The 26,957-nt window shown below is 67.6% G+C and overlaps 3 protein-coding genes and 1 non-coding gene across 4 annotated transcripts; 1 reads left to right on the forward strand and 3 right to left on the reverse strand.

Moving 5' to 3' along the window:
* On the reverse strand, nucleotides 1-6,407 carry NACAD (NAC alpha domain containing). The gene is made up of 8 exons (XM_045827164.1): nucleotides 6,242-6,407; nucleotides 1,407-4,808; nucleotides 1,204-1,310; nucleotides 1,052-1,123; nucleotides 655-801; nucleotides 435-581; nucleotides 233-355; nucleotides 1-139 (listed from the first exon to the last, which is right to left on the reverse strand). The coding sequence occupies exons 1-8, from the start codon at nucleotides 6,309-6,311 to the stop codon at nucleotides 125-127; spliced, it is 4,083 nt and encodes a 1,360-aa protein (XP_045683120.1). The 5' UTR covers nucleotides 6,312-6,407; the 3' UTR covers nucleotides 1-124.
* Nucleotides 6,408-13,765: 7,358 nt separating this feature from the next.
* On the forward strand, nucleotides 13,766-18,100 carry LOC123812145 (basic salivary proline-rich protein 1-like). The gene is made up of 3 exons (XM_045828813.1): nucleotides 13,766-14,025; nucleotides 15,085-15,830; nucleotides 17,970-18,100. Exons 1-3 carry the CDS (start codon nucleotides 13,766-13,768, stop codon nucleotides 18,098-18,100), a joined length of 1,137 nt encoding a protein of 378 aa, XP_045684769.1.
* Nucleotides 18,101-18,248: 148 nt separating this feature from the next.
* On the reverse strand, nucleotides 18,249-25,550 carry TBRG4 (transforming growth factor beta regulator 4). Its single transcript, XM_045828700.1, has 11 exons — nucleotides 25,429-25,550; nucleotides 23,641-24,104; nucleotides 21,870-22,193; nucleotides 21,452-21,623; nucleotides 21,050-21,207; nucleotides 20,555-20,665; nucleotides 19,861-20,005; nucleotides 19,331-19,576; nucleotides 19,109-19,220; nucleotides 18,887-19,001; nucleotides 18,249-18,553 (listed from the first exon to the last, which is right to left on the reverse strand). The coding sequence occupies exons 2-11, from the start codon at nucleotides 24,052-24,054 to the stop codon at nucleotides 18,452-18,454; spliced, it is 1,899 nt and encodes a 632-aa protein (XP_045684656.1). The 5' UTR covers nucleotides 24,055-24,104; nucleotides 25,429-25,550; the 3' UTR covers nucleotides 18,249-18,451.
* On the reverse strand, nucleotides 21,283-21,415 carry LOC123812265. Its single transcript, XR_006784545.1, has one exon. It is a non-coding gene; the product is annotated as a small nucleolar RNA SNORA5 (small nucleolar RNA).
* Nucleotides 25,551-26,957: the final 1,407 nt, after the last annotated feature.

Consider the following 26,957-nt stretch of genomic DNA (forward strand, 5'->3'; position numbering starts at 1 on the left):
CCACGCCCCGCTGGGCGAGAGGCTACGCTTGGGGAGCGGTTGCAGCAGGAGCAGAGGCGAAGGGAACCCCCATTCCCTGGGCGGCAGAGCTGGGGTCGGGGTGGGGCCGCGCACTGGCCCGTGGCTACATGGTCAGCTCCTGCAGGACACGAGGAGAGGGCCCTGGCTGGGGGTGGCCCGGTGGAGCTGCAGCGGGGGGGTGGGGGGGGGCCGAGGAGGGCCGGCCACTCACCATGATGGCGTTGACGATGTCGCTCTGGTTGTCCCGCAGGGCCCGCACGGCCTTGGCCCGGGACACGTTGGCCTGGGCCATCACCAGCTCAATGTCCCGCAGCTCCAGGCCCGCCTCGTCCACCTTGGGGGGAGGGCAGCAGGTGCTGGGGCTGCCCCTCCCCACCAGAGCCCTCGCCTCCCGCCGCCTCCAAGGGGCTCACCTCCTCCTCCTCGCCCTCCTCCTCCTCCTCACACTCCGGTCTCACCCGTGGCCCCGGCACGGACTCGGGGACCAGGGCGGAGGGCTCCGTGGGCACCTTGAACTTCTCGGCGGCTGCTCTGTGCACTTGCTGGGACAGGTCCTCGATCTGCAGCGCGGGCAGCCAGCCGTGAGCGAGCCCGCCCCGCCCACGCCCACGCCCATGCCCCCACCTCCCTGACCTTGGCCTCCCCGAAGACCACGTAGGTGTCCGAGGCCGGGCTCTTGAAGACATCGGGCTTGGCGATGACAAAGAGGATGTTCTTGGACTTCTGGATGGTGATCCTGGTGACGCCCTGGATCTGCCGCAAGCCCAGCTTGGACATGGCCTGGGGGCATGGCAGGCTCAGGCCTGGGTGCGGCCGAGGGCTGTGCTGGGGGGCGGCCTGGCTGGCACACTGCGGGCCGGGGCCCCCGTGGGTCGGGCAGCGTGAGGACTCGGGCTGCTGGGGCCCGGCTGTTTCAGGGGGGAGTCCTGTCACCCGGCTTCCCCAGGGGCCAGGGGTGGGCGGGGCCCCAGTCCTGAGGGGGGGCTCCCAGGCCAGTCGGCCCTCCCCAGGGAGCGGGGTCCCAGCCCACCTTCCTGGCCTTCTTCTCGCTGCGGCTCTGCTTGGCTTTGGCCGACGTCTCCTCGCTGCCGCTGGCCGGGGCCTGGGGAGGGGTGGGTCTCAGCGCCGAGGGGGGGTGTGGGCCCCCCGCCCCCGCCCCTGCACCCTCCCCACAGCAGGCACCTGGGCTGAGCCCTGCACGGCCTGAGGTCCTGGGGGCTCCTGCTCCTCCAGCTCGGCGGACGACTCCCCGTGGCTGTCCGAGGGCTGGCCTGGGGCCCGGGGCGACTCTGGGGGCGGGAGGTGTGAGGGGAGCCCTGCCCCGCGGGGCTGGGGCCTCCGCCATCCCGCCACCGCCCGGCCCTCTGCCCCGGCCCGGCCCTCACCTTCCTCCAGACTGTCTTGGTCATCCTGCTGCTCCGTGGCCGGGGACCCTTGAGGGCTGGCCGGGCTCCGGGGCCCAGAGCCAGGAGGCACTTGGCAGGGGGGTGGGATCCACAAGGCCGGGTCTTTGGTATGGGTGCCCCCCACGGGGGCAGCCGAGGGGCTGAGGAGGGGGGCGTGGGGCGGGAGGCTGACCCGTGGCCCAGCCCCGGGGGGCTTCCTGGTTCCTGAGGAGGCGGCCACTGCCCGTGGGGCTCCTGCCTGGGGTGGCAGGCGGTCTGGAGAGCTGGGGGGCTCCTGGTCCTCACCCGAGCCCTCTCGGGGACCCTGGCAAGGGCAGGGGACGGAGGGTGCTGCCGGGGGAGGGGCCGCCCCCGTGAGTGCGCCGGGAGTGGGGGGCCCAGGGCTCCGGAGCCTGCCCCGCGGCTGCGGTGGGGAGGGGCCGGGGGCCCCAGGGGCCGCCCGGGCCTGCTCGTCCCCACCCGGGCTCAGCTCCGGCCGTGGGGGCCGCGGTGCAGATGGGGGCACAGGCTCCTCGGGGCAGCCTCCGCCCAGCCTGGGCGCAGCCCCTGCTGGAGACTCCGAGGCCACAGCCGGCTGCGGCCTGGGCCCCGGCGTGACCCCCCCAGTCCCTGCGTGGCTCTGGGCGTGCACCGCGCCAGCCTGGGGGCCGCTGCTTCCAGGAGCCCGCCCAGGGCCACGGGAGGGCGGCCTGAGGCTGCCGGGCCCCCGTTCCTCCGCCCCTGGGGCCTCCTGTGAGGGTGAGTGGGGCTCAGCCCCCTCACCAACAGGCAGGGGGGCCCCGTGAGGGGCTTCTCCGTGGGGGGCCAGCAGACCTTCAGCTACTTCGGCCCCCCTGGAGGGAGGCCCAGGTGGAGCCAGGGTCTCTTTGGGGGAGTCCACGGGTTCTGTGGGGAGATGTGAAGGTTCTGGGGTCTCCAAGGTGACCTTGGGGCAGCCCGAGTCCTCCTTGTGGAGGTCCGGGTGGTCCAGGACCTCCATAGGGCACTGCGGGGGGACTTGGATCTCCGCAGCAGGCTCAGCGGTGTCTGGGAGCTCCAAGGTGGGATTGGGGAGGTCTGGGGTCTTTGCCGAGGGCTCAGAAGTATCCAGAACCTCCACGGTAGGGCTGGGGGAGTCTGGGGTGTCAAGGGTCTCCATGGGGGGATGTGAGGGGTCCTGGATATCCGCAGCCGGCTCGGGGGTGTTGAGGGCCTCCTTGGCGAATTCTGGGGTGTCCAGGGCCTTTGAAGTGAGTTCAGGGGTGTCCTGGGCCTCCAAGGTCAGGTCAGGGGTATCTAGAGCTTTCAAGGTGAGTTCAGGCATGTCCTGGGCCTTTGAAGTGAGTTCAGGGGTGTCCTGGGCCTTCAAGAGGAGGAGTTGAGGGGTATCCGGGGCCTCCAAGGTCAGTTCAGGGGTGTCCAGAGCTTTCAAGGTGAGTTCAGGGGTGTCCTGGGCCTCTGAGGTCAGTTCAGGAGTATCCAGAGCTTTCAAGGTGAGTTCAGGGGTGTCCTGGGCCTTTGAAGTGAGTTTAGGGGTGTCCTGGGCCTTCAAGAGGAGGAGTTCAGAGGTGTCCTGGGCCTCTGAGGTCAGTTCAGGGGTGTCCAGAGCTTTCAAGGTGAGTTCAGGGGTATCCTGGGCCTTTGAAGCGAGTTCAGGGGTATCCGGGGCCTCCGAGGTCAGTTCAGGGGTGTCCTGGGTCTTTGAAGCGAGTTCAGGGGTATCTGGGGCCTCCGTGGCAGTCTCGGGGGAGCACACATCTCCACGTGGGGCCCAGCACATCCCGGCGTCTGCAGCTGGCTCTGGACAACCCTGTCGGGTGGGGCCCAAGGCCCGGGGCCCTGGGTCCCCCGTGTGGCCCGTGTCCTTCCCGAGGTCTGGCTTCCGGCCACAGGTGCTGCCTCCCCCCTGCTGGGCCCCGGTGCCCGGGGGCTGGGCCCCGGAGCCGCAGCCTGTGTCCGTCTGCAGGGCGAGAGGGCTGGCCGCATCCCGGCGGGGCAGGCACGTGGCTGCAGGGGCGGCATCCTCAGGTGGGGTGCGGCCCGCCTCTTCGGGTGGGGGCTCCTGGCCTGCGTCCTCTTCCGGGTCCTGCAGAGCCCCCCGGCGGGGCGTCCGGCTCGCCTCCCCTCCCGGGGCCCAGCGCTTGGGGCTGGGCTCAGGGCCTGAGGCGGCCCCCGCGTCCTGCCGCTGGGGCCGAGCTGCCCCGGGGAGCCCGGCGGGGGCTGCCCAGCCGGACTCTGGGCCTGGCGGGGCGGCGGGCTGCGCATGGGGCTCACCACTGTACAGCCGCTCATCCTCCGCCCCCGCGTAGGAGGCCGAGTCGGGGTCGGAGGAGGCGGCCGAGGCGTCGTCCTGGAAGGCGAAGGCCTCGTCCACGCCCTCGGCCATGGAGAGGTCGGACAGGGACTGCAGGGAGGACGTGAAGCTGCTGGCGTCCGCGTCCTCGTCCTCGCCGGCCTGGTCCCTGCCGGGGGCTGCGGCCTCCTGCCCCGGCCCCGGGGGCAGCGGCGTCACCTCCACGGCCTCCACCTGGAAGATCAGGCTGCCCCGGAACGGCAGGAGGGCGGCGGGGACCATCGGGTCGTCAGCCAGGAAATCCAGCTCGAAGAAGTGGGCCTCCTGGCCGCAGGAGGAGCTGCTGGCCGTGGAGAGGCTGGACTCTGGAGACGGTGGCCCCGGGGACCCCCCGGGGGGCAGCGCCCACTCGTGGGCCTCCGACTCTGGCGGGGGGGAGCCCCAGTCCGAGGCCGCGTCCAGCCCCTCCGAGGGGGCCAGCAGGCTGAGGGAGCCCGACGGGGACGAGGCCCAGCTGTCCCCGTCCGCGGTGACGTAGGAGCCGGAGGGCGAGGCGGGCGGCGAGTCCCCGGAGGCCTCAGGCTCGGCCTGGGGGCCCTCCCGGTCCTGGCGGAGCCGGGGGCCCGGGAGCAGGGCGGGGGCCTCGCTGGGGGTGGAGGGAGGCGTGAAGTAGGAGTCGGGGTCAGGGGCAGGGAAAGGCACAGGAAGGTCGCCCTGAGGACACAGCGCGGTGGGCGGGCTCCGGCTCTGGGGCCGCTGCTCCTGGTCCCTGGGCCGCGGCAGGGGCAGGGCTGCCCGGGGGGGCGGCAGGGGCACCTGGCAGGTCTCCTCCCCCATCACGATCCGCGGCTCCAGGGCTGCTGGGAGAGGCCCTTCGGGGGGCTGGACCTCGGGGGGCCCTGAGCTAGGGCTGCCCTCCTCGGGGGCTGCCCAGGGTGAGGGTGCCCGGCCGGGCCCTGCATCCCAGCTGGCTCCCTCGGGTGGGGGCCGGGCGCCCGGCTTGCTGGGCAGGAACTCGAGGGCCAGGGCGCTGGGTCCGGGAGTCAGGGCGCATGGCACCAGCCGGTCCCCTCTTGGGCTGGCGGCCTCGGCGGCGTCGCAGGACAGGTCTGCGGAGAGACGGGGGAGAGGAGAGCTCGCACCGGCTCCAGGAGGCCCTGCGCCCCCCCGTCCCCCCCCCCGGCTGGGGGGTGCCTTTAGGAGAGGGGGAGCAGGCAAGGGAAAGAATTGTGTCTGGGGGAGAATTGCTGTCCCGAGCTCAGCGAGCGGCGTGGGGTGGGGGTGAGCGGGGAGTGGCCGGGGCTCAGACGGGCACCCGGCGGCGCTGTGAGGCGCCCAGTGCCCGTGATGCGGCGTCTCCCGGGACACGGGCCTGCCGGCTGCTTGCACGGAACCTGCTGTCTCGCTGGGCTGGGCAGGAGGGGCCCACCGGCGGCCCCCAGGCCAGAGGGCCCTGGGGCGAGGGGCCTGCGCTCTGCTCAGCGCTGGGACACTGCACCCTGGCATGGGCTTCCCGGGGCTCGGCCTTCTGTCTGCAGACAGGAGCATCCGCTCAGATCCCAGGTGAAGCTCAACAAGGGTGCCCCCCCCCAGGGTGTGAGGGGTGCCCCCCCAGGGTGCCTGTCCGCTACAGTAGAGCCCCCGCCCGGGGGTCACCCTGCTGAGGTGCCGGGTGGCCAGGGGGTCCCGAGGGGTGGTCCTTGGGGTCTGCTGGGCACCCCATACCTGAGGTGGGTGTGGCTGGGTGGGCAAAGTGGGGCCCTGGGCACTGAGCCTGGCCTGGGACCCTTGCCCCTCCCCCACTGGACCCCAGTGCCCCGGGGGCGGGGGAGGGCGGAGCTGGGTCAAGGCTGAGGTAGAGTGGAAGCCTAAAAGTCAGAGGTGTCAGAGGCTCATTCAAGGTCATCGGGCAGTCTGGGCAGGGCCAGCCCCAGCCCCTGGGCCTGGGGACCCAGCCCTGCCCCCTCTTCTGGGGCAGAGGGGGCCTGGCCTCTGGACAGCTCGGGCCTGCCCACGGCAAGGTGCCCTCGGCCCCCAGAGTCACACAGGACCGCCCTGCGGGGTCTTCCCAGGCCGGGCAGACAGCCGCGGCTCCAGGGTGGCTGACCCAGCCCTCCAAGGACAGCCCGAGGCCCGCAGCTCCAGGCCGCACCCCTCGGGGCCTCCTACCCCCCTCCTCCAGCCCCTTTGGCTCCCCCGACGTCGGCCCCCTCCCGGAGCCCCCTCGGGGACCAGGGCCGGTCCTCAGCAGCCCTCAGGCGTCTGCGGGACAAGTGTCCCCCCCGGGCCCAGGGTGCAGCCGGGAACGTGCCGCCCCTGGTTCAGGTCCCGACCTGCCCAGGCCCGCGGCTGCGCGCAGACAATGGGGCGCCCCGGGTCCGAAGCGCTGGGTCCAGCCGGTCACTCCGGCCTTTACTACAGTCCCAGGGCGGCTGAGCGGCGGTCGGCGGGCGTCCGGGTGCTGGGGAGGGGAGGGGAGGGGAGGGGACTGGGATGGACAAGGCGTGGGGGAGACGCACGCAGCGGAGAGCGCGGGCCTCACCTTTGCGGGGCCCGGGGCCTCCTGCCTCCGGCGGCGGCAGTCGCTCTGCGCGGGCTGCCTCCCCGGGCATGGCCTGGCAGTCCTTCTGTCCCGTCCGTCCGTGAGTCCCTCCCGTGGAGCTCACGCCTCGGCCACCGCCCCTCGCCCGGGAGGGAGGGGGGGGTGGTCAGTGGGTGACGTCAGCACCGCCCCGCCCTGAGCGAGTGTGCGCGCCGCCGCCGGGCACTGCGGGTCCCTCCCTCCGCGCGCGCCCTCCTCCCGCGGGCGGAGCGAAGGCCCGGCTTTTCCGCGGAGTCTTCCGCCCTCCCGGCAGAGAGGGGCTCGGCTGGCTGAAGCCGGGCTGGTGCCCGCGTGGCATCACCCCTCAGCTGGGTCAGGGAGAGGCAGGTGTGGCCAGACCGCGGGGTGGGTGCGGGGGAGGAGGAGGCTGGAGGCTCCGGGAACGGGGGCGCTCTGCGTGAGGCGGCGCAGCCCCCTCCTCACCCCCGCCCCCGCTCCCCCACCCCGTTCCCCCTTCGCGGCCCCCACCTGCCCGGGTCAGCATCCCCACCCAGCCGGATGCCTGCATCCAAGATGTGATCTGGCCCCGCGCATCCTGATTGGCTGGTGCTAGCCGGTTGGTCTCCATGGCAACCGCCTCCCGGCTCCGTGGCAACCAGAGCCGGAGAGGAAGATGGTCCCCGGAGCTCCGCTGCCCCACCCTTCAGCTCTCCGCCTGGAACCCGGAGAGACCCACCCTCCTCCTCCCGCCCCAGTCCCCGCCGGCGCCCCGGCCCCGCCCCCGCCCCCGTGCCAGGCTCCGGGAGACACTGTCCCTGCCCGCGCTGGGCGGGGACTGGTCGGGAGTCAGAGCGGCGGCTGTTGTTGGCAGCGGGTGTGTCCTCTGCGGGCCCCGCCCCAGAGCCCCCAAAGAGTCCGCCAGAAACAGCTTTGCAGACAAAGGTTCTAAGGCAGGAGGCCAACGGCCCTGACACGGGAGACTCGTGACCCAGCGAAGGCCTGAGGCTCGCATCTGGCATCTCGCATCTCAGACCGGCCCCGGGGCCTGGGGCGGTCTCCCCGTGGGCCGCTGTGCCCGGGCGAGGCCGGGAGGCTCCCGGGGTGACGGTGACAGCCAGTGAGGCCACCGGGAAGGTTCTCGGCAGACAGCCGCGGTGGCTGAGAAAGGACCTGGAGCCAGAAAAGCCCAGTGAAGGCCTTTTCCTGGAGGTGGGACACCGCGGTCAGGGGGCTGGGCACAGGCGGCAGCCCCAAGGGAGAGGGCAGAGGGCCTCTGGGGTGGGTGGCAGCCCCGGGGGAGGGTGGGTCACCCCGCGGGTCCGCCCCATCTGTCCCGTGTCTGGCGGGGGAGGGCCGGAGGGAGAGGGGAGGGGAGGGGCGGGGCGGTGAGGGCTCCCGGGCCGTGGGACGCCTGCGGCTGTGCCCCCGTCGCTGCTGATGCGGGACCTCGGGGCTGGAGGCTCAGCCCAGGCAGTGGGTCAGGCCCATGCCAACAGCTCTCGCCATCGGCTCTCAAGTCCCCTCATCTGTTAGGGTTTACGTCGTCGTTATGGCAGCGGCACCAAGGCCAACCTTGTGGCGGCCCACCCCCCGGCCCCACTGCCCCGGCCTGGCCCGTGTCCTGCCCAGGCCGACCCAGAAATCGGCGAACAGACGACTAGGGCGGGCGGGGGAGGCAGGCCCCCTCCCCATGTGCCCAGGACAGACCCCGGAAACCCAGAGACCAGGCGCCTGCCGGGGCCGTCGGAGGGTGTTCTGTCCCCTCCCAGGGGCATCTGGTCACCAACCCCTTTCCGGCCTCTCAGCTGTGCAGGCCCAGCCTGTGGGAAGCACAGGTCTGAGACTCGGGGGGGGGGGGCAGGTCAGCCACGGGGAGGGGCTCCTCCAGCCCGCCAGGTGGGGGTGGCTGTCCTGTCCTGTCCCTGGGGGAGCCGCAGAGGGGCTGCGGAACACTCGAGCAGTGCCCCAGGAGGCGGTGGTTCTCCCCAAGCTGACTGGCCGTGACCTTGCTGAAGCCACTGCCTGGACTCAGGAGGGGCCCCGGGCAGCAGCGTCCCCACCTGTGGACCGGGTGAGGCCGCTCCCGGGGGCCCGGGTGTAAGGGCATGCCGCCTCACGGGGTGGCCCCTGACGGGTGGCCTGCTCTCCACCGTGAGCCCTGTGGCTGCCTCGGCTCTGCACTGACCGTGTCGCCCGTCGCTAAGGCAGCAAACCCCCCAGTTTCCTCAGCGTCACAGAGTCTCAGCTTCCACCCCCGCCCCGGCCGTGGCCACCCCACCTCGCCTGGCAGGAGGTGCCCTGTGGCTGCCCTGTCCAGGTCCAGGGCCGTGTCCACCACTGTCCAAAACGACTGTCACCCCTGGGGAAGCTCCACGGGCGAGTCCCCCCCTTCACAGTCAGACTTTGTGTGAAGCCCCTGATGCCGTGTTTACTCGCGTCCGTCCAGCTCAGATTGCACGACACGGGCACAGCGCCCGTCCCCGAGGGACTGACCGTCTGGGACAGACATCCCGACTCATTCGGGGGCCACACGACAGCCGGGCATCAGGCCAACGCGGAGCCCAGGGTGCGGGCCCCGGACCTCGGAGTCCCCAAAACACGGGGGTTTTCCTCTCCTGCCCAGAGTGCGCGCCCGCCCGGTGCCTGGGGGTCCGGGCCCCACCCCGAGTATGGACGGGCGTTTGTCGGATTCTTCAGTGAAACCATTGGGGCCTGGGAATTTCTTTGGGGGAGTGATTAAATCATGAATGTGATTTTTAAAACAATTCTAGGGTTATTAAACATTTCCATTTCATATTGGACGAGTTAGGTGTTAATAGTTCGTGTTTGTTGAGTTCCTTTCTCTCCTTGCTGGCTCCTCCCCCTTGTCCCGTCGCCAGCCACAGAGAGAGGGGTGACGTCTCCGGCCGTCACCGTGGGTTGTCGGGTCGGGTTGTCGTTTCCTTCAGTTCTGCCAGGTTTTGCTGCGTGCGTTTTGCAGTCTGTTTGGTGTGTACACAGTGTGGAAAGTGTCTTCTTGGTGGGTCGATCCTTTATCAAAACATAATGTCTCCGCCCTGGCTGGTGTGGCTCAGTGGGTTGAGTGGCAGCAACTGGCGAACCAAAGGATCGCCAGTTTAATTCCCGGTCAGGGCACAGGCCTGAGTTGTGGGCCAGGTACCCACTAGGGGGCGCAGGAGAGACAATCACACAGTGATGTTTCCCTCCCTCTCTCTCCCCCTCCCTTCCCCTCTCTAAAAAGAAATAAACAACATCTTGAAAACAACAATCCAATAAATTAAAAAAAAATAATGTCCCTCTATGCCTCTGGTCATTTTCTTGCTCCAAAGACTTTATCGGAAACGAATGTAGTCATTCCTGCTTTCCTTTCGTTAATTTTGCCTGGTGATTCTTCCCCTCCTGTACATTCAACCTGCCTATGGGGTTCCACTGAATCTGCCCCCAACGCAACCGGACAGAAGGCCCAAACGCCTGGCTGAAAAGCTCGTTGGGCCAAGAAATGCGTTAGATTGGCCAGAAAGTTCGTTCAGCTGGCCAAAAAAAGGTGCATTCAGCCAAGAAATTCGGTTGACCAGAAAGTTGGTTCAGCTGGCCAAAAATGTTCGTTCAATTGGCCAAAAAACTCCGTTCAGCCAAGAAAGTCATTTAACCAGAAAGTTGGTTCAGCTGGCCAAAATGTTCGTTCAATTGGCCAAAAAACTCCGTTCAGCCAAGAAAGTCATTTAACCAGAAAGTTGGTTCAGCTGGCCAAAATGTTCGTTCAATTGGCCAAAAAACTCCGTTCAGCCAAGAAAGTCATTTAACCAGAAAGTTGGTTCAGCTGGCCAAAATGTTCGTTCAATTGGCCAAAAGACTGTGTTCAGCCAAGAAATTTGTTTAACCAAAAGTTGGTTCAGCTGGCCAAAATGTTCGTTCTCTGGCCAGAAAGTTTGTTTGGCCAAAAAATGTCCACTTGCTTTTCCATAAGCTGACTGTAGTAGCACTGAGTTGTCTTTAATTTCACTTGAAACAATTGCATTAGATTGTATTGGGGCAACTGTCATATCAGCATGAAGTTTTAAAAAACTTACCAAAAGCTGTGAACTTCTGTGCAGGCATTTAATATTAAAGATGGAAGAAAATAAGCAACATTTTCAGGCTTCTTAAGCTTACCGAACGAACTTTCTGGCCAATAACGCATTTCTTGGCCCAACGAGCTTTTCAGCCAAGCGTTTGGGCCTTCTGTCCGGTTGCGTTGGGGGCAGATTCGGTGGAACCCCATAGGCAGGTTGAATGTACAGGAGGGGAAGAATCACCAGGCAAATTAATGAAAGGAAAGCAGGAATGACTCCATTTGTTTCAGATAAAGTTGTCTTTGGAGCAAGAAAATGACCAGAGGCAAAAAGAGACATTATGGTTTTTTTTTTTAAATTTATTGGATTGTTGTTTTCTAGATGTTGTTTATTTCTCGCTAGAGAGGGGAAGGGAGGGAGGGAGAGGGAGAGAAACATCACTGTGTGGTTGCCTCTCATGCGCCCCCTAGTGGGTACCTGGCCCACAACCCAGGCCTGTGCCCTGACTGGGAATCAAACTGGTGACCCTTTGGTTCCCCAGCCTATGCCACTCAATCCACTGAGCCACACCAGCCAGGGCTGCATCTTGTGTTTTCATCCCATCAGCCACTCTTATGCCTCTTCATTGAAGAATTTTTTGAAAAACATTTTATTTATTTATTTATTTGTTAGACAGAGGGGAAGGGAGGGAGAAAGAGAGGGAGAGAAAGATCAACGTGTGGTTGCCTCGCACACGCCCCCTACTGGGGAACCTGGTCCACAACTCAGGCCTGTGTCCTGACTGGGAATCGAACCAGCAGCCCTTTGGTTTGTAGTCCGGCGCTCAGTCCACTGAGCTCTGTCATTCAGGGCACGATGCTAATTTCTTCAACGACCAAGGGGACCAACCAGCCTCTAGCCAGCCCGACGAAGAGAGAGAGGCTGTGAACCACCCATCTCAGGACTGAGACCGAGGACGCCCCTGCAGACCCTGCCAGCGTCGGAGGCGGCGGGAAAGCCGGGGACCATGTGGCACAAGCACACTGGACAGTCGGACAGAACGGACCGAGGGCTCCAGCAACGCCAGCCGTTGTGAAGTCTCCACTTCTCACTGCCCGTCACAAAAATCTGTTTCAAACACAGAGCGTTTTCGTCACGTTTAAGTGGAGAATCGCAGGCAGAAATACGGCCAAGAAGGTGTTTTTCCCCGAAGAGGAGCCCAAACAGGGAAGGAGGGTGTGTCGGTGTCGGACGGAGCCGGGCTTTGAGGAGTGAAGACGGACAGCGCAGGGAGAGGGTCTCGTCTTCTCCGTGGGTCTCACCAGGGGAGCAGTGCGGCCCCGGGAGGAGCTCCACCCGCAGAGCCTGGCAGTGGGGCTTGTGGAGCTCACAGAAGAAGAGCCTCTGTGTGTCCAGGCAGGTAGCTCTTAGCTGCCTCCGGTCCTCTGACGGACACCCCGGCACCTGAGAACAGGTGTGGCTGCACCCTGGGCTACTTCCTTCCTCCCGGGCCGCTTTTTCAGAGTAGGCGGCGTGTACACACCCTCTTGGCCAAGAGGCCCATGAGGGTCCTCTTACTTCCCATGTTCCTAGCCCCAGACTCAAGGCCCCTGACCTCCAGAATCCTGGCCCTGGGGCTGGGCGGCTCTAAGGCCTCATCAGGCAGAGCCCCAAACGGGCACCAGCCTCTACTGCCCTCTGCTGGCTGCCGAGAGGAAGGACAGGCAAAGTGCTGCTCCCTGACATTGACCTAGACTCTGGGTTATTCCTGCAGGTACAGCTTCGGGGGCTTTCACTAGAGGCTCACACCCCATGAGTGGGTGGGGGTCAGGGCTGCATGGGGTCCCCCACGGGTGTCAGTGCACTGAGCTGGGGTCCTGAGCCCTTGAGTATTGGGGTCGTCGACCCCCGCAGCCCCCGGCATCCGATGGCTGGACACGGGAGGCAGAGGGCCCACAGCCCCACTTGGGGCGTGGGTGCACTCCTGGGGCACCAGGGAGACGGGAACGGAAGACAAGCAGAACAGGGCTCAGGCTGCCTCTGCGTCGTCACATTCTCCCCCCCAAGGACGCGCGGGGACCTCGTGTCCACGGCTCAGCACCTTTGTTTCTCCGAGTCAGACCGAAAGGACGGACCAGCGCTTTTGGCTGCCGGCAGCAATGTCTGGCAGTTCTCAGAAAGGTACAAACGACCAGAAAGCATATAAAATTTCATTGGAAATAACAAATGCAAATCGAAGCAAGGAGACACCATTTTTTTCCTCTGTTAAAAGTGGCAAATGTTCTTTAATGACGACAGACACCCAGGGCGGGGGAGGCTCAGAGGAGCCAGTGCTCTGACGTGGAAGGGGGCCGGTGTGGCCGTTCCTGAGGGGGGTGGACCCACACACCCGCTGCACCCCAACTTCTAGTGATGGGCCCCGAGGACAGGCCGAGGGCTGTGCGCACCGGTCTCCCTGCCGGGCTGCACGCCACGGCCCCTGCGTGTAGAACCCGGGAGAGCAGCAGTGGACTGTTCACGTGCGCACGGAAACACAGCAGGACACGGACACCACGGGGCACGCACGGTGGACGCCACGGACAGGAGTCACATGCTGCGAGAGGGGACACCAGGAACCCGTATTTGCTTTACAAAACCACACACGTAGAAGAGCATTAGGGATTTATACCACACTACCATCGGCACCCTCTGGACGGTGCAAACACGAGGGATTGGGAGCGTTCACACCCAGTGTGGTGTTCGCCTGCAGCGAGTGCGCACCGTCTCCGGTGAGGCATCTGCTCGGGTTTGCGCCTTCTGACCCGGGCGGACGGTTCCCACGGCTGTTCTGCAGATGCTGCGTCGCGGCCACGGGGCCGCTGGTCTGGAACAGGCCTCCCCTTTCTGCAGGAGCCCCCCCGGGCTCCGACTGCGCAGGGAGGGCACAGGCCGGTCGCAAAGCCGAGCCCCAGGCCCCAGTGTCGGTGGGGAGCAGCTGTGGGGGCGGGGCCGCGGCCAGGCAGGTCGCTGGTGTGTCCCAGCTGCAGGTCCCCTGGGTCTGAGGGGGTGATGGGGGGACTCCAGAACCCGCTCACGCAGACCCCTCCAGGTGACGCACTTCAGAAGAGAAAGGACAGAATGGGGGAGAGTCCCAGCGAAAGTCAGACAGGTTTGTGACACTGCCCGCTCCGAGAGAGCGGCCCCACAGCTGGAGGAATGTCTGTCTGTGTTCGGGGCCGGGGGAGATCCCACAGGAGCCGACACTCCTGGGGGCAGCAGGCCCAGCAGGTCCCATCAAGGGGTCTCTGCCGAGAGCAAAGGAAGCACCGACCCGTGCAGAGAAGGCCGCCCCTCCTGCATGCGCCCCTCCTTCTCTGCGGCGCCGGGAGGCCCGGGAAACAGCCCCGTCGGCCCCGAGCAGAGGCCCTCGCACCTGGTGCGGGAGGTGTGTCGGAAGTGGTCCCGACTCACGGTTTAAATAGGAAAGCGTGTGAATGCTAACCTCTGAAACAGAATGGATGACGGCAAAGTTAGCCACACAGCAGTCACTCCCAGACGCCCGTGCGCGGGCCTGGACGAGAGCTTCAGGAGCGTCTTTGTCCTGTGTCGCCCCGGCTGGACGGCTGGTGACCGCTTGCTCTCCCGGAGCAGGGAGCCAGGGGGCCCCGGCGTCCGGTCGGGAGAGCCCCGCAGGGCGCCGCGAGCACAGGCGACCTGGCAAACGTCCCGGGCCGAAGTGCGCCAAGGGGCGCGGAGGAGACGCTGGGACGCGAGGTGAGCGGGACCGAGGAGGCGGGCAGAGTGTCAGCGTCCGGTCAGGCCGGATCCCGGAGTCCGTCCCGTGGAGCTCGCAGCGCAGCCACCGCCCCTCGCCCGGGAGGGAGGGGGGCGGTCAGTGGGTGACGCCGGCGCCGCCCCGCCGTGAGTGAGTGTGCGCGCCGCGTCGCCAGACCTCGGGGTGCGGGGCGGGGGTGGTTGGAGGTTCTGCGGACCAGGGCGCTTTGCGGAGGCGACGCAGCCCCTCCTCGCCCCCCCATTCCCCCTTCGTGGCCTCCACCTGCGCGGGTCAGTGTCCCCGCCCAGCCCGATGTCTCCATCCAAGACGTGAGCTGGCCCCGCGCATCCTGATTGGCTGGTGCTAGCAGTTGGTCTCCATGGCAACCAGAGCCGGAGAGGAAGCTGGTCCCTGAGCACCGCTGCCCCACCCTCAGCTCTGCCTGGAACCCGGAGAGACCCACCCTCCTCCCCCAACCCGGCCCCGCCCCAGGGCGCGAGCCCCCGCCCGTGCCAGGCTCCGGGAGACACGGTCCCCGCCCGGGCCGGCGCAGACGGGCAGGGAGTCGGGCCCGCTGTTGGCGGGAGGCTGTGTCCGCCGCCGGGTCCCCTGCCGCCCCGCCCCGGAGCCCCCCGCCCGGCGTCTCTGCTGCACCAACCGCCCGGCCCGCATCCTCCGTCCCTGCAGTCGTTGGAAACCGGCCCATCCGCGGGCCCCTGCGGGGACTCCCTTCCCGCCACTTGGCCCCCACTCCCAGGGGCTGCGAGTCGCGCGGCCTGTCCTTCCTAGCTCCACTGGCCTGCCCGCTGCCCGCTCTGCGGCCACCGCTGGGAACCGACAGCCCGTCGGAGGGCTCGAGGGGCTCTGGGTGCGGCCGAGACGGCACAGGCTGCCTCCTCGCCCCCGCGTAGCCCGAGGGTAAACGCCGGGAGCCGGAGACACCCCGCGCAGGCCCCTCAGGGGCACTCGGAGGGCGGGCCCGCAGAGGGGCCCAGCTCCCCCCAGCCCAGGCGCTGCAGGGGGCGTGGGGGGCTCCGGCCAGGGGGATCCCACTACAGAGCACCTTCCTATCCCCCCATCCGGGGACCCCAGCAGGGGCCGTGCCCCCAGCCTGTCTGCACCACACTGTCACTGGAACCAGGGGCCACCACCGCGGCCCGGGAGGGCTGCCGGCTGGCTCACACGGACGGACGACTCGAACCCGGCCGCCCAGCCGCCCAGGACACAGCGGGAGACCACCGGCCCGACCGGGGACGTCCCGCTGGGCTGGGCAAAGGTGGCCGGCCGTGTGGCGGCGGCGCGGAGGTGCAGGACTCGAGCACCGGCCCCCGGGGCGTCCGCAGGCAGCGGCCCACGTGGCGAGACGCGGGGAAAACCCCGGCAGAGCCCGCCGCGAGGGAAGAGCCCCCGGACACGGGCGCCGCGCCGGGCGGGCTGCTCCGCGGGCGAGGACGAGGGCGACAGTTAGAGGCCCCCCCGCCGGGCGCGGGAGGGCAGCCCGCGGAGAGAAGACTCGCCCGGGGGCCCGGGGGGCCCGGGCGGCGGGACGAGAACTGGAGGAGGACGCAGGGAAACGCGGGCCCGACCCCCGAAGCCAGGGCGAGGCGGGGACTCGGAGTCAATCAGCCGAGCGGACCCCCGGCGGGGCCGGCCAAGGGAATTCACCCCCAGGCCCGGCGGCCGCGGACACAGCCCGTCCCCCCACCCCCCGCCGTCCGGGGCTTCCTCCCTGGGGGGATTTCCCATTTCCTGCCCCGTGGCCTCCCCCCCACCTGCAGCCGAGCCCAGGTGGTGCCACTGAGAGGTGGGGCTCCCTCCTCCCGCTCAGCCCCACTGTGGGGGGGACCCCGCCTTGGACACGCCCCCCAGCTCCTGGGGCGGCGGGGCGCGAAGCCGCAAGAGGCCGCCCCCGCCCCCCGCCCCCCGCCCCCGGCCCCCGGCCCCGGCCCCGGCCCCGGCCCCGGCCCGGGGACTCTGCAGCTGCTTCGCCGGGGAGAGGCGGGCTGCGGGGCCTGGTCCCTTCCTGCAGGCGCCGCAGACTCCAGGCAGCAGGGCGGGGGGAGGTCAAGCCCGGGGCTCTCCACCGGCGGGGGCGGCGGGGGCGGCGGGGGCGGCGGGGACGTGGTGCACGGCCAGGGGGGCGGGGCCGCGGACCTAACTCGGAGCGTCCCGGGCTGCAGAGCGGCCCCTCCCCGAGGCGAGCGTCCGAGTCTGCGGCTGCGGGGCCACAGACCCCGGCGGGAGACTCCAGCTGCTCACGACAGCGAGGAGCCTGGGGCGGGGGGGGGTGGTGGTCAGTACCCAGAGTTGTTAAATATTTCATCCAAAACGTCCGATCTGCAACAAAAAACGCAGGAAAGTGACCCACACAGCAGTGAACAGGCCGGCGGCAGAGTCGGCCCGAGGCCGTGCCGGACAGGGAGGGCCGTGGCCGGTGTGCGCGGCACGGAAGGACGGCTCGGAGGCGGGAGGCCGCGCACTGCCCAGGGGGGCGCGCAGGGGAGCGGACGGGCCGCGGCGGTGGACTCGAGGGTGGGGCGCAGGAGAGTGGGCACGCCGGAGGGGGGGGAGGGGAGGAAACGCAGAGCCGCAGGAGCACAGAGCGCCGGGCAGGCGCCGACAGACGCGCGGCGTGGAGCCGAGAGCGCCCCAGGTTCGCTGGGGACCCCACGTGCGCACAGACAGACCCACAGACGCACGGGACAGAGACGCGGACCCCCGGGCGGAATCTTCAAAGCGAGCACTAGGACCAGGAGTTAGTCTGGCAAGACTGGAGGGTTCGGGATCGATAAAAACCAACTGTGTTTGCATCACCTTTCGGTGAACAGTCCGAAACGGAAGTGAAAGAATCCCCTTCGCAGCGGCACAAGGAGCGAGCTGCCCAGGAACAAATTCAACGGAGGTTGTTCGAGAGGGGCAGGAACTGTCTGCGCGTCCACCCCCCCCCCACGTGGGCGACTTGTTCGTGGGGCGCACGGAGCCCTAGAACTCGGTAACGGGGGTCTGACAGGTGCTTCTGCAGAGACGAAGCAGCAGGACCCCACACACGGACGGCACCAGGGTCACCGTGGGCGGGAACGCCGGAGGGGCGGGACCCCGCGGAGGACGAGCAGGGTTCGGGGTGTGCGCCGCCGGGCGGCAGGGAAACGCGAACGAGAACCACGGGTCAGGGCGGCAGGGGAGACCCGCCCAGCGGGGCACCTCGCCCACCCGTTGCGCCGGGTGCGAACACGGCAGGGCCAGGGAGGGGGCCGCAGAGCAGCCCCCGAGACCCGGCTCTGCAGGGACGCAGGGTGCAGTGGGACTCCTCGAGAGAGAACGTTCTTGAGACAAAGCAGAAAGGGAGGGCGGGTTGTGGTCGCTGCTGGCTGAGAGCAAAGGCAACCCGAGTCCAGGGCAAGACGCGGGTCACGGTGATGCAAAGCCCCCCCCCCCCCCCCCCGGAGATGGACATTCTGTCAGGGCCCCCGAGCGGTGGTGTGCCAGCCCCCCCCGAGGGCACAGGGCCCACAGCTGCCTCTCAGGAGGCACAGGTGGCTGTGTCTGAGCAGACACCGAGGTCCTGGGTGGTGGGTGGTGGCTTGCGCATTCCCAGTGGAATCTTCTGGAGACCCCAATGGGCTCTGCACGCCGGTGGCTGGCCCTCACTCTGGAATGCTGGCTGCTCCCCCTTCCAACTGCACCAGTGCCAGACGCGGGTCCTGAGCACTGGCGCCCGGCAGCCCCCACGACCCCGCCCCTCGGTGAGGAGGCTGCAACCAGGCCGTGCTGCTGCGAGCCAGTGACCGCACCCGGTCCCCTGCAGCTGTATTCGGCCAGCGGAGTGTCTGGGGAGGGGCCCGATGGGGGGGGGGCCCAGCCCATTCCCAGCACAGGCAGTGCAGCTCTGCGGGGCAGTGAGTGGTTCCTCCCCGCTCCTGCTCCAGTGCCCCCCCCCCCCCAGTATGCAGCCCTCACACCACTGGTCAGCCCGAGCCGAGCCCCGCCCCCCCGACCCCTGTCAGATGCCAGAGCCTGGCAGTGACCCCCAACTGGCCTCGTGACTCCAGGGCCCCGGCTGCGGACAGGCCCTAAGCGAAGGTGGCCCCGTGTGGAAGTGCAGGGGGCGGTGCCCTGTGGGCAGCAGATGCCCCTGGCTGCCCACCCCTGCCCACAGGAGACGGGTGGGTGTGTGTGCGTGTGTGTGTGGGGGTGGCGTGGAGTCACGTCAGAGCCCAGTGCCTTCTGGTGTCAAACACCAAAGTGAAGGTTTATTGCCCACAAGGGGGCCCAGGGCCCTCCTCCGCTCTGGCCGCCGGCCAGCACCGCTCTGGCCCAGGCCGTGTGCAAGCCCTGTCCTTGAGCAGCCCCCCTGCCCACCCAGGGTCCACGGCCAGGCCTCTGGGGAGTCCGGCCCTGGGGCACGCAGCCCCCGTGCGGGGCCGGTCACTTGGCCAGGTCCTCCGCCACCGCTTTCCGGATCTTGTCCTGGAGGTAGGCGCCTTTCTGCCAGTCGGACTTGAGCTCCAGCCACTCGTAGTACGGGACCTGGGGCGGAGGGCGGGGGTGGAGTCAGCCCGGCCCCAGGTCCCGACGGCGTGGGGGCTGGGAGTGGGGACCCACGCCACGCTCGTCAGGGCTCAGAACTGGGTGGGGCTGAAAATGGCTCCAATTTTTAAAGAGCTGTTTAAAAAGGGCACCCAGAGAAGACACCTCGACAGGACCCCGTGGGGCTCGAAGAGCCGTGGGCCCAGCCCTTCCCAGGCCGCCACCCTCTGGGAGGAGAGGGGGAGGTGCTGAGGGTCTCCCGGGCGGGAGGCGCCCCCGCAGCCCCGCGGACGCCCGCCCGTGCCCCCCCCTTGCCGCCCCGAGGGTGCTCACATCCACCACCAGGAAGCCGGCCGCCAGCACATGGCGCCTGGCCAGCGCGAAGCGCCCCAGCAGGTCCTTGCTCCGGCTGCTGAAGTTGGGGAACTCCCAGCGCAGGAAGGCCAGCCTGGGGGGAGGGAGGGGGGCGCTGGGTGCTGGCCGCTGTCCCTGTCCTCGCAGGGAAGGGCAACGCCAGAGAGGAGCCAGGGGTGGCCCGGGGGCCGTGCGCCCTACCTCTTGGCCCCGGGGGGCAGTGGCTGGCCCTCAGAGGGTGGGGCGAGGTGAGGGGCCACGAAGTCCCTCAGGGGCAGGAACTGGCCCTCGGCGTCCAGCAGCACCTCAGCATCTGGGGAGGGGGTGGCAGGTGACAATGGAGTCTCTCCAGAGAGTGGGGGGGGGGACCCCACACACAGGACAGGCCTCGGAGCAGGCCGGGCGGAAGGAAGGGAGCCTCACCCAGAGCCCAGCCGTACTGCGTGGGCACCGTGAAGCGGGCCCTGTCGGTGCCACCCAGCAGCCCTGCCAGGGCCCCCTGCAGCTCCTTCTGCAGGGGCGTCGCCTTCCTGTCCGGGGCCGAGGGCCTGGGGACCAAGGCGGAGGCCGGCAGCAGAGGGCCAGCGTACTCGGGGCGCTCCAGCCGGGCGGTGGTGTTGATGTGCAGCAGCTTCTGGAAGGTGCTCTGACCCTTTGGGGACCCGTCGCCTACGGGAAGAGGTGCAGTGAGTGGGGGGGGGGGAGCTGAGGGGCGGGAGGACGGGGGGGGGGAGACCACCGAAGCCCAGGGGGAGGGGCTGAGCGCCCCCATCCGGCTCTGCTCTGGCCTCAGTCAGGGGCAGAGAGGGGGCCCCTTCGGGGGGGCAGAGCAGCAAATGCGGGGAGCCCCGGCCTGCCCCGCTCCCCTGCTCCCCGCCTGGCAATGGGGCCTGGGGACAGCCGCCAGGCCCACCCCCGTCCGTGCAGGAGGGAGGGGCACCCCCGCCGCTCACCTAGGAGCTGGGTGTGGAACTCGGGGCGCAGCACCGCCCGGAGCTCGGCCTCCTGGGCCTGCCCCAGCACACAGAGGGCCCACAGCACGTCCACCTGCAGGGCCGGGTCCAGGCTCGCCAGCTGACACCCCAGCTTCTCGTGCACCTGGGGGCGGGGGGCGGGGCTCAGGGGTGGGCTCTGCTCAGCAGATGTGGACGCCCTGGCTGGCCGGTCTGTGCCGCCTCATGACCTGGCCGTGCTCAGGCCAAGGTGGCTACGGAGCAGCCCCAACAGAGGCCCTCTGGTCAGGCTGGGCCCCCCGGGGAAAGTACCGGAGACCACCCCTACCCCCAGGACCCATCTGGACAGAAGGATGAGGAACTGGGCTTCCCCATCTCCCCCTCCCGCACGCGGGCAGGGCCTGCATTGCAGGACCACAGGAGGCCCAGTGCAGGAGGGTGCGTCCAGCCCGGGAGGAACTGGAGGGTAGGAGGACAGCAGCTGGCCGCCCGGGTGCTGCCCCCACCCCCGGCAGGGGCCCTGTCTGGGGACCTCCCTGACCCGAAACTGCTCTGGGCCGGACAGCTGGTGCACTGGGGTCCCGAGTTTTGCCCCCAGCCAGCCCCTTCCGCCCTGCGGCCCCTGCCCAGCCCCCCCCCCCCACGCTGCACCCATGCCGCCCACAGGGAGGACGCGGGGGCGGGGAGACCGCACCAGGCTGAAGAAGGCGTCCTCCTGCTCCGGGCGGAAGTTCAGGCGGGCGAAGGCCAGGAGCACGTTGCAGAGGGGTGCCGCCGCGATGCTCGGGGCTTCGCTCAGGACGTGCTGGGGGCGGGGTGAGGGCGGAGGGGCGGGGTGAGGGCGCCCCCCAAGGGCTGATGCCACAGGGCGCGGCCAGACCCGCGCGGGCCGTTCCGACCCGCTGCCCGAGACCTGGAGCACAGACAGCACCGGCCCCCGGACTCCGTCGGGGGCACAGCCGGGTGGGTTCCCAGACTCACCTTCCCCACGGCTCCCCAACGGCCACCAGAGACCAATGGGGGGAGGGGACGGGGAGAAAATCGCCGTCAACTCGCATCCTCCCCGCCGCTGTGCCTCTCCAGGGACGCCGCAGCAGGAACCCCGTGTCTACACCGGGGGCGTTTCTGTCCCCTGGGTCCCCCCAAGGGGCCCACTAGCCCCAGGGCCTCAGGTGCACGCTCCGCTCACCTGGGCAAAGGCCTCGAACAGGGGCAGGCTGAGCCACTTGAGGAAGGCGAAGGACTTGGCGCAGCGGGCCACCTCGCCGGACGTGAGGCTGGGCATGTGGGGCAGCAGGTCGGCGGCCAGGCGCTGGAGCACCTGGGTCTGGTGGAAGCTGAGTTTGCCTTTGGGACAGAGCAGACCCTGGGGTTTGCCCGGTGGCCCACCCAGCACCCCCCTGGCCTCCAGGTCCAGGCACTTGGTGTCTGTGACCAAACTTATCCCTGAGGCCCAGCAGGGGAACAGGGCCCATGAGTCACAGTGCTGCTGTGGCAGCCTGCGGAGCCGGGACCCGCCACGGGCGGGGCGGGCCCCGAATTTGACTCGGCTGCAGCCGGTGCGCCCACCCGCCCCCGGGGCAGGGCTCACCGTAGGCATAGGTCAGGTCCAGGAGGACGCCCTTGGTCAGCGGGAAGGGCTTCTGCACCAGGTGGTAGGAGATGGCCCGCAGCAGGGGCACCGACCGCCGGTTCTGAGCTGCCAGCGCCAACAGCACCTTCCGCAGCTCCTCGGGGCCGAACTGCTCCACCAGGTCCAGGCTCTGTCAACCACAGCCGGCAGGGGTCAGGGCGGGCCCGAGGGCCAGGGTCCCGTGCGGCGCGGCCCCTGTGAGACAGCAACTGGGCCTGAGCGCACTGCCCACGGGCCCTCTGGGCGGCTCCCGGAGGCAGCCCCCGGCCCGGCCCCACGCGGGGCGGACGTGTGTGCGAGGCCCCTCAGGAGGGAGCCGGAGGACCAGGGCCCGGCCGCCACCCCCCCCCACAGGCCCTGCCCCCAGCCCCCGAACCTTGTCCTCCAGGCGGGTCATCAGCGGCTCCGAGAGGTGCCCCATCCTCGCCATGACGGCCACCAGCGTGCGGCCGTCCTCGATCTCCGCCCAGCGCCGCTCCAGCTGCAGGAGCAGGTCGGCCAGCAGCTCCCCGGAGCCGCGCGCCTGCATGTGGGTGGCGCTGGTCTCGGCCAGGAAGGCCAGGTGCTTGTACCTGAGCCTGCGGAGGCGCCAGCGCACCTCCTGCTCCACCGACCGCAGCTCCCGGGAGGAGGCCGGCAGCTCCAGCGCGTACAGGCTCCGGAGCAGCTTCACGAGGGTCCCGTGCCAGACCGTGGTGATCTAGGAGGGAGATGGCGCGGTCGCTCCAGGGCCCGGCTCCGGCCGTCGGCAGCGAGGACCCCGAGGGGCGAGGTTGCCCTGCAGCGTCCCTGGCACGCGCCCACCCGGCCCTGCCGACGGACGAACGGACGGCAGAGGGAAGCCCACGCGTGTGGCCCGGGGTCCGGGAGGCTTTTACAGGCACCCCCCCGCCCCCGCCGTGTCGACAGACTTGTTCTCTGCCGACAACAATGACAGCGTTAGCTGTTAAAGACAGACCTTTCACCCTGGCTGGTGTGGCTCAGTGGACTGAACACCGGCCTGCAAACCAAAGGGTGGCTGGTTCGATTCCCAGGCAGGGCACACGCCTGGGTTGCAGGCCAGGTCCCCAGTAGAGGGTGCACAAGAGGCAACCACACACTGATGTTTCTCTCCCTCCCTCCCCCATCTAAAAACAAGTAAATAAACAGAACCTTTGAAAAAACTGAAAGACAAAACCAAATAGCTGTAACGTTAGTTCTGGGAAGCCCGACCCCAGAACCTCTTTCCTCTAACGAAGCAGCCGCTGGTCCTGTGTCTGCAGCTGCCCAGGGAGGCCCTCTGCCCTGAGACGTGCCGGCACCTCCGAACCCTGTCACGCCACACCCCCAGGCTGTGGGGGCCGAGCAGCTGCCACCACCAGCCCCTCCGAGACACAGACATGCTTGTGCACGCGCTGGGGACTGGCGATCCTCAGGCCGCCCCGCCGCACCATGCGGCATCTCCCCGAGGTCTGTGCGGGAGCAGCAGACCCAGAGCCCGGCCCTCGGCGGCCCAGCGCCTCCCTCCTCCCAGCCTCCCGCCCAGTGTCTGAACAGGGGCAGGCCCCACGGTCTCGCGAGGCAGGCAGGCTCTTACTGCTGGTGGCACAAGGCTCCTGACCTCGGCCCCGGTCTGTGCACCCGTGCGACTGGCTGCCGAGGGGGCACCGAGACCACGCGTGTGGCGCGAGGAACAGAAAAGCTGCGTGTGAAGGGCTGGGGGAGGAGGAAGGTACTGAACTGAATCTCAATACCCAGTTACCCGGCAAATACTGTGCTCCCTGTTTGTTACTGGCTGAAACTTTGTTACACCATGTTCAGTCCCCTGAGGTTTGCGCCCCGTGTCTGTGTTCAACAGAATAAGCCTCAGAACAAGAGCACCCTTAACTAAGGGAACTTTTCTGAGCCGTGCCCTCCCTCATCTCTGCCTGACCCTTTGAAGGGCTGACTGGCTGCACGGTGCCCACGTCCCCCTCGAGTCCCTGGGCTCTCCCACCAGCCGCCCCCCACCGCCTCCAGCTTCAGGCGTGTGCCGCCCCCTGCCAGGCCCGAGGGGTGGGGCACCAGCGCGCAGCAGGGCTTCCGGGGCTTGTTCACGGTGAGGACAGCAATGGCCCCCTGCAGGGCTGCCGGGGACACCCGCGCCCGCCCGAGGTCCTGGAGCCCACCTGACTGTTGACGAGGTGCAGAAGCTCCTGGAAGCGGGCATCCTGTACGAGCGGGGCCTTGTCCTCTGGCTTCTCGGACAGCAGGCGGGAGAGTTGGACGAGTGCGAGGGCCGCCTGGTTCTGGTGCAGGCGGTGGCCGCCCCCAAGCAGCCCTAGGAGCTCCTCCGGCCGAGTGGCCTTCTCAATGAGCTCGTCCACCTCCTGGCGCTCTGGGTAGGGGGTGAACACCTGCTCCTTCTCCTCATGCTGGGACAGGGACCCCGGGACGTGGGAACTGGGTGAGGCAGCTGAGGAAGCCAGAGTCTTATGGGCTGCCCGGGCCAGCCTCAGTGGGCCCACGGGAGGCCCCGCAGGGGTCAGGCGAGCAGCCTGCCTCAGGAGACACGTGCATCGCTTCACCAGGCGAGCTGCCATGACGGCGGGGCGGCAGGGCGGCGAAGCTCCCGGCAAGTGCTTTCAAGGCCCTTAAGAGAGAGAGAGAGAGACAAGGGGCTGGCGTGGGCTCTTCTCAGCTCACAAGCACAAGGGATGTAGCAGATGGAACGGAGTCACAGCCGCACTCTCCACCAACCAGCCCGAGGCACGGCACGTCTCCTCTCCCCAGACCTCAAAGGTCAGTGAGGGTGGGCTGCGCTCAACAATCAGGCCCCTGGGCCGCGCTCCGTCCTCTGGAATGGGAGTCTCTGCAGGGAGGGTCCGGGCCACTTCACTTTCGAATGTTCAGATTCCTCAGGATTAAGAATTAATGGAGAGAGCTGCCCTAGCTGGGGTGGCTCAGTGGACTGAGCACTGGCCTGCGAACCAATGGGTCGCCGGTTCAGTTCCCAGTCGGGGCACATGTCTGGGTTGCGGGCCAGGTCCCCAGTGGGGGGTGCGTGACTGGCAACCACACATTGATGTTTCTCTCTCTCTCTTCCTCCCTCCCTTCCACTCTGTCTAAAAATAAAAAAATACTTAACAAGAAAAGAATTAGTGGCGAGGGGCAATAAGACAGGGTATTTTCGATCAGACTGCTCCTGAAAGTCCCTGAACACAGACTCCATACCCCACGGCTCCTGTGCTTGCATCACCTTAACACTCCGGCAGGGTGAGCTCCCCCAAGGCAGCACCAGCCCGCTTAAAACACTAACTCATACAAACGAAACTCCTGCGCCAACCACCGACGGCACTTCGTGTGTGGCTCAGACCCGTCTTCACGGTTCTATGTCTCCTCCCGGGGCCGCGCCTCCTTCTCACCAGGCCGGGTGGGCAGGGCCTGCCACCCGGCCCAGGAACGCGCCCTCCCCCTTCCCGAGCCCAGACCGGTTTTCTTCCCCGAGGAGTTATCACAGATCCCCACGACGTTGCTGCGAACGGATCTGCCTCCCAGTCTTGTCCCCCGGGGTCATCGAATGACCTGGGCGAGGCGCGCGTCCGAGGCAGGGTGAAACGTTAACCCGGCCTTCCTCCCGCCAAAGCCGGAGCGAGTTTGATCTCTGGTTTCCCGGAACTTGGGTACGGCCGGCACGTTCCGCTGCCACGCGAGCGGTCACTGCAGAAAAGCGCGTCCGACTCCACCCGAGCAGCGGGTGGAAGAAAGGGGCCCCGGAGCAGCGAGCACCGGCCCGGGGCGGCAGCCCGCCTGTGCGCCGCGGCGGGCAAGAGAACCCTGCGAGCTAAGGAGGGAGCCGAGACCCAACGCCCGGCGGGGTTTCAGCCCACGCCAGCGCCGGGCGCGCCCGTCCCGCCTCCCCTCCGGGCCGCAGGCCCCACGCTCCGCAGCCCTGTCCCCGCGGCCCACAGACCTACCCCGCAGCCCCGGCCAGCATCGCCGCTGACCTCCACGCGTCCCGCACCGACCTCGGCACGCGCCGCGCGGCGCGCTCGCTACGTCACTCGAAGCGCCGCCGGAAGAGAGGCACGCCGCAGGTCGCCCGGACGGAAGTCACTCCCCTGCTCTTTTCCGGTCGGGTGCCATCTTTGTTGAGGTCCTGCGGCCGGAAGTCACTTCGAGTGCGGCCTCCCGGCCGGGTGCCATCTTTGTTGAAGGCAGTGGAGCAAGAGCTTGGGGATGGCAGTTTAGGACACTGGGAGGGGCAGAGAATTCAAGAGCCCGGAATGGACGGTTGGAAGGCCTGTGCGCTCTGCAGCCGGTACCGGGCCTCCTGAGGGCCGCGTAGGCGGCCCTGGTCCCCGCAGCGCGAGGAGTGCACCGGCCCGGGGCGGGGCGGCCGCACCGGCTGGACGTGGTCCTGGGGGAAGGGGGGCTCAACTTGCTGGCATTTTGCAATTAAAAAAAAAGGGAAAGAGCTCTGGGATTTTACATACCATCTTTGACTTTAACTTAAGTATTGACGTTTAACTTAAACATAATAACATGAAGTGCGGGGTCAGCCGAGCAAAACGTGTCTGAGGTCTATGTGTGCGCTTGGTTAACTTCCCTTTCTGCACACATTTTTATTTTCCATGGAGTTAATAATTGCCTCGTGTTTCTAAGATTTCATGTCTTGCCCTGGCTGGCGTGGCTCAGTGGATTGAGCACCCCTTTGCAAAGCAGAAGGTCGTGGGTTCGATTCCCAGCCAGGACACACGCCTGGGTTGCAGGCCAGGTCCCTGGTAGGAGGTGCAAGAGCAACTGCACGTTGAAGCTTCTGTCCCTTCCCCTCTCTCTAAAGATAAATGAATAAAATATTTTTTCAAAGATTGTGTGTCTTTATCACAGATTCTACCCCACGTCTTTCATCGCTTGCCTACATCTTTCAAGGCGCTCTGGCCCATCACATGTGTTGCTCGGATCCCCTGAAGTCCCTCCCTGAGCCCCCGACTTGCATCGTCGCTTCTGGGCCGGCTGCGGCTTTCTGTCCTGCGTCTGTTTCTCCCTGGTGCCTGAGTTTGGCTGGAGCACACCCTCCAGTAGCTCAGTGAGAGAGGATGAACAAAGAAGTTTCAGGACCTCGCTGGTGGGAAATGTCTGGCAGCCTCCCACGGTGCTGATGCTGGCGTGGCTGCGTGGGTTTGGAAGTCGTTTTCTGGTTTGAAGGCTCACTCGCTGAACCTCTCGCTTTCCGGTTTCTCGTGTTTCTGACAAAGAGTCCAAAAACTGGGGGTGACAAGTTCACGCATTTAATGATCTGCCTTTCCTCCCTCCGTTCCTCCCTCCCTTCCTTCCTTCCCCACTCCTCACTCCGTTTCTGTTTTGGAAAATTTCTAAAAGTGTGTGCATCCTCCTTGTTCCAGGGTTCTGCTGTAAAGAGCCCCCCGAGAGCCCCCTCACCCCTTTTACCCCGCGAGGACGCAGGGAGAAGTCTGCAGTGCAGAGGGGTTCCTGGCCCACCCTG

The sequence above is a fragment of the Phyllostomus hastatus genome, unplaced genomic scaffold (assembly GCF_019186645.2).
Source record: "Phyllostomus hastatus isolate PE091 unplaced genomic scaffold, TTU_PhHast_1.1 phas_scaffold_78, whole genome shotgun sequence".
NCBI classification, from domain to species: Eukaryota; Metazoa; Chordata; class Mammalia; order Chiroptera; family Phyllostomidae; genus Phyllostomus; species Phyllostomus hastatus.

What these genes read in the sequence shown, in the direction of transcription:
- NACAD (XM_045827164.1), bottom strand. Translation starts at nt 6,311, where the DNA reads ATGCCCGGGGAGGCAGCCCGCGCAGAGCGACTGCCGCCGCCGGAGGCA. An exon ending in CCGTGCAGGGCTCAGCCCAG is followed by an intron (nt 1,124 to 1,203) that starts GTGCCTGCTGTG and finishes ACCCCTCCCCAG; the next exon opens with GCCCCGGCCAGCGGCAGCGA. An exon ending in AGGAGGGCGAGGAGGAGGAG is followed by an intron (nt 356 to 434) that starts GTGAGCCCCTTG and finishes CCTCCCCCCAAG; the next exon opens with GTGGACGAGGCGGGCCTGGA.
- LOC123812145 (XM_045828813.1), top strand. Translation starts at nt 13,766, where the DNA reads ATGGATGACGGCAAAGTTAGCCACACAGCAGTCACTCCCAGACGCCCG. An exon ending in AGGAGACGCTGGGACGCGAG is followed by an intron (nt 14,026 to 15,084) that starts GTGAGCGGGACC and finishes ATCCCACTACAG; the next exon opens with AGCACCTTCCTATCCCCCCA. An exon ending in CCAGGTGGTGCCACTGAGAG is followed by an intron (nt 15,831 to 17,969) that starts GTGGGGCTCCCT and finishes CCCCCCCCCCAG; the next exon opens with TATGCAGCCCTCACACCACT.
- TBRG4 (XM_045828700.1), bottom strand. Translation starts at nt 24,054, where the DNA reads ATGGCAGCTCGCCTGGTGAAGCGATGCACGTGTCTCCTGAGGCAGGCT. An exon ending in TGTTCGAGGCCTTTGCCCAG is followed by an intron (nt 20,666 to 21,049) that starts GTGAGCGGAGCG and finishes CCCCGCCCCCAG; the next exon opens with CACGTCCTGAGCGAAGCCCC. An exon ending in CCGGCTTCCTGGTGGTGGAT is followed by an intron (nt 18,554 to 18,886) that starts GTGAGCACCCTC and finishes CCTCCGCCCCAG; the next exon opens with GTCCCGTACTACGAGTGGCT.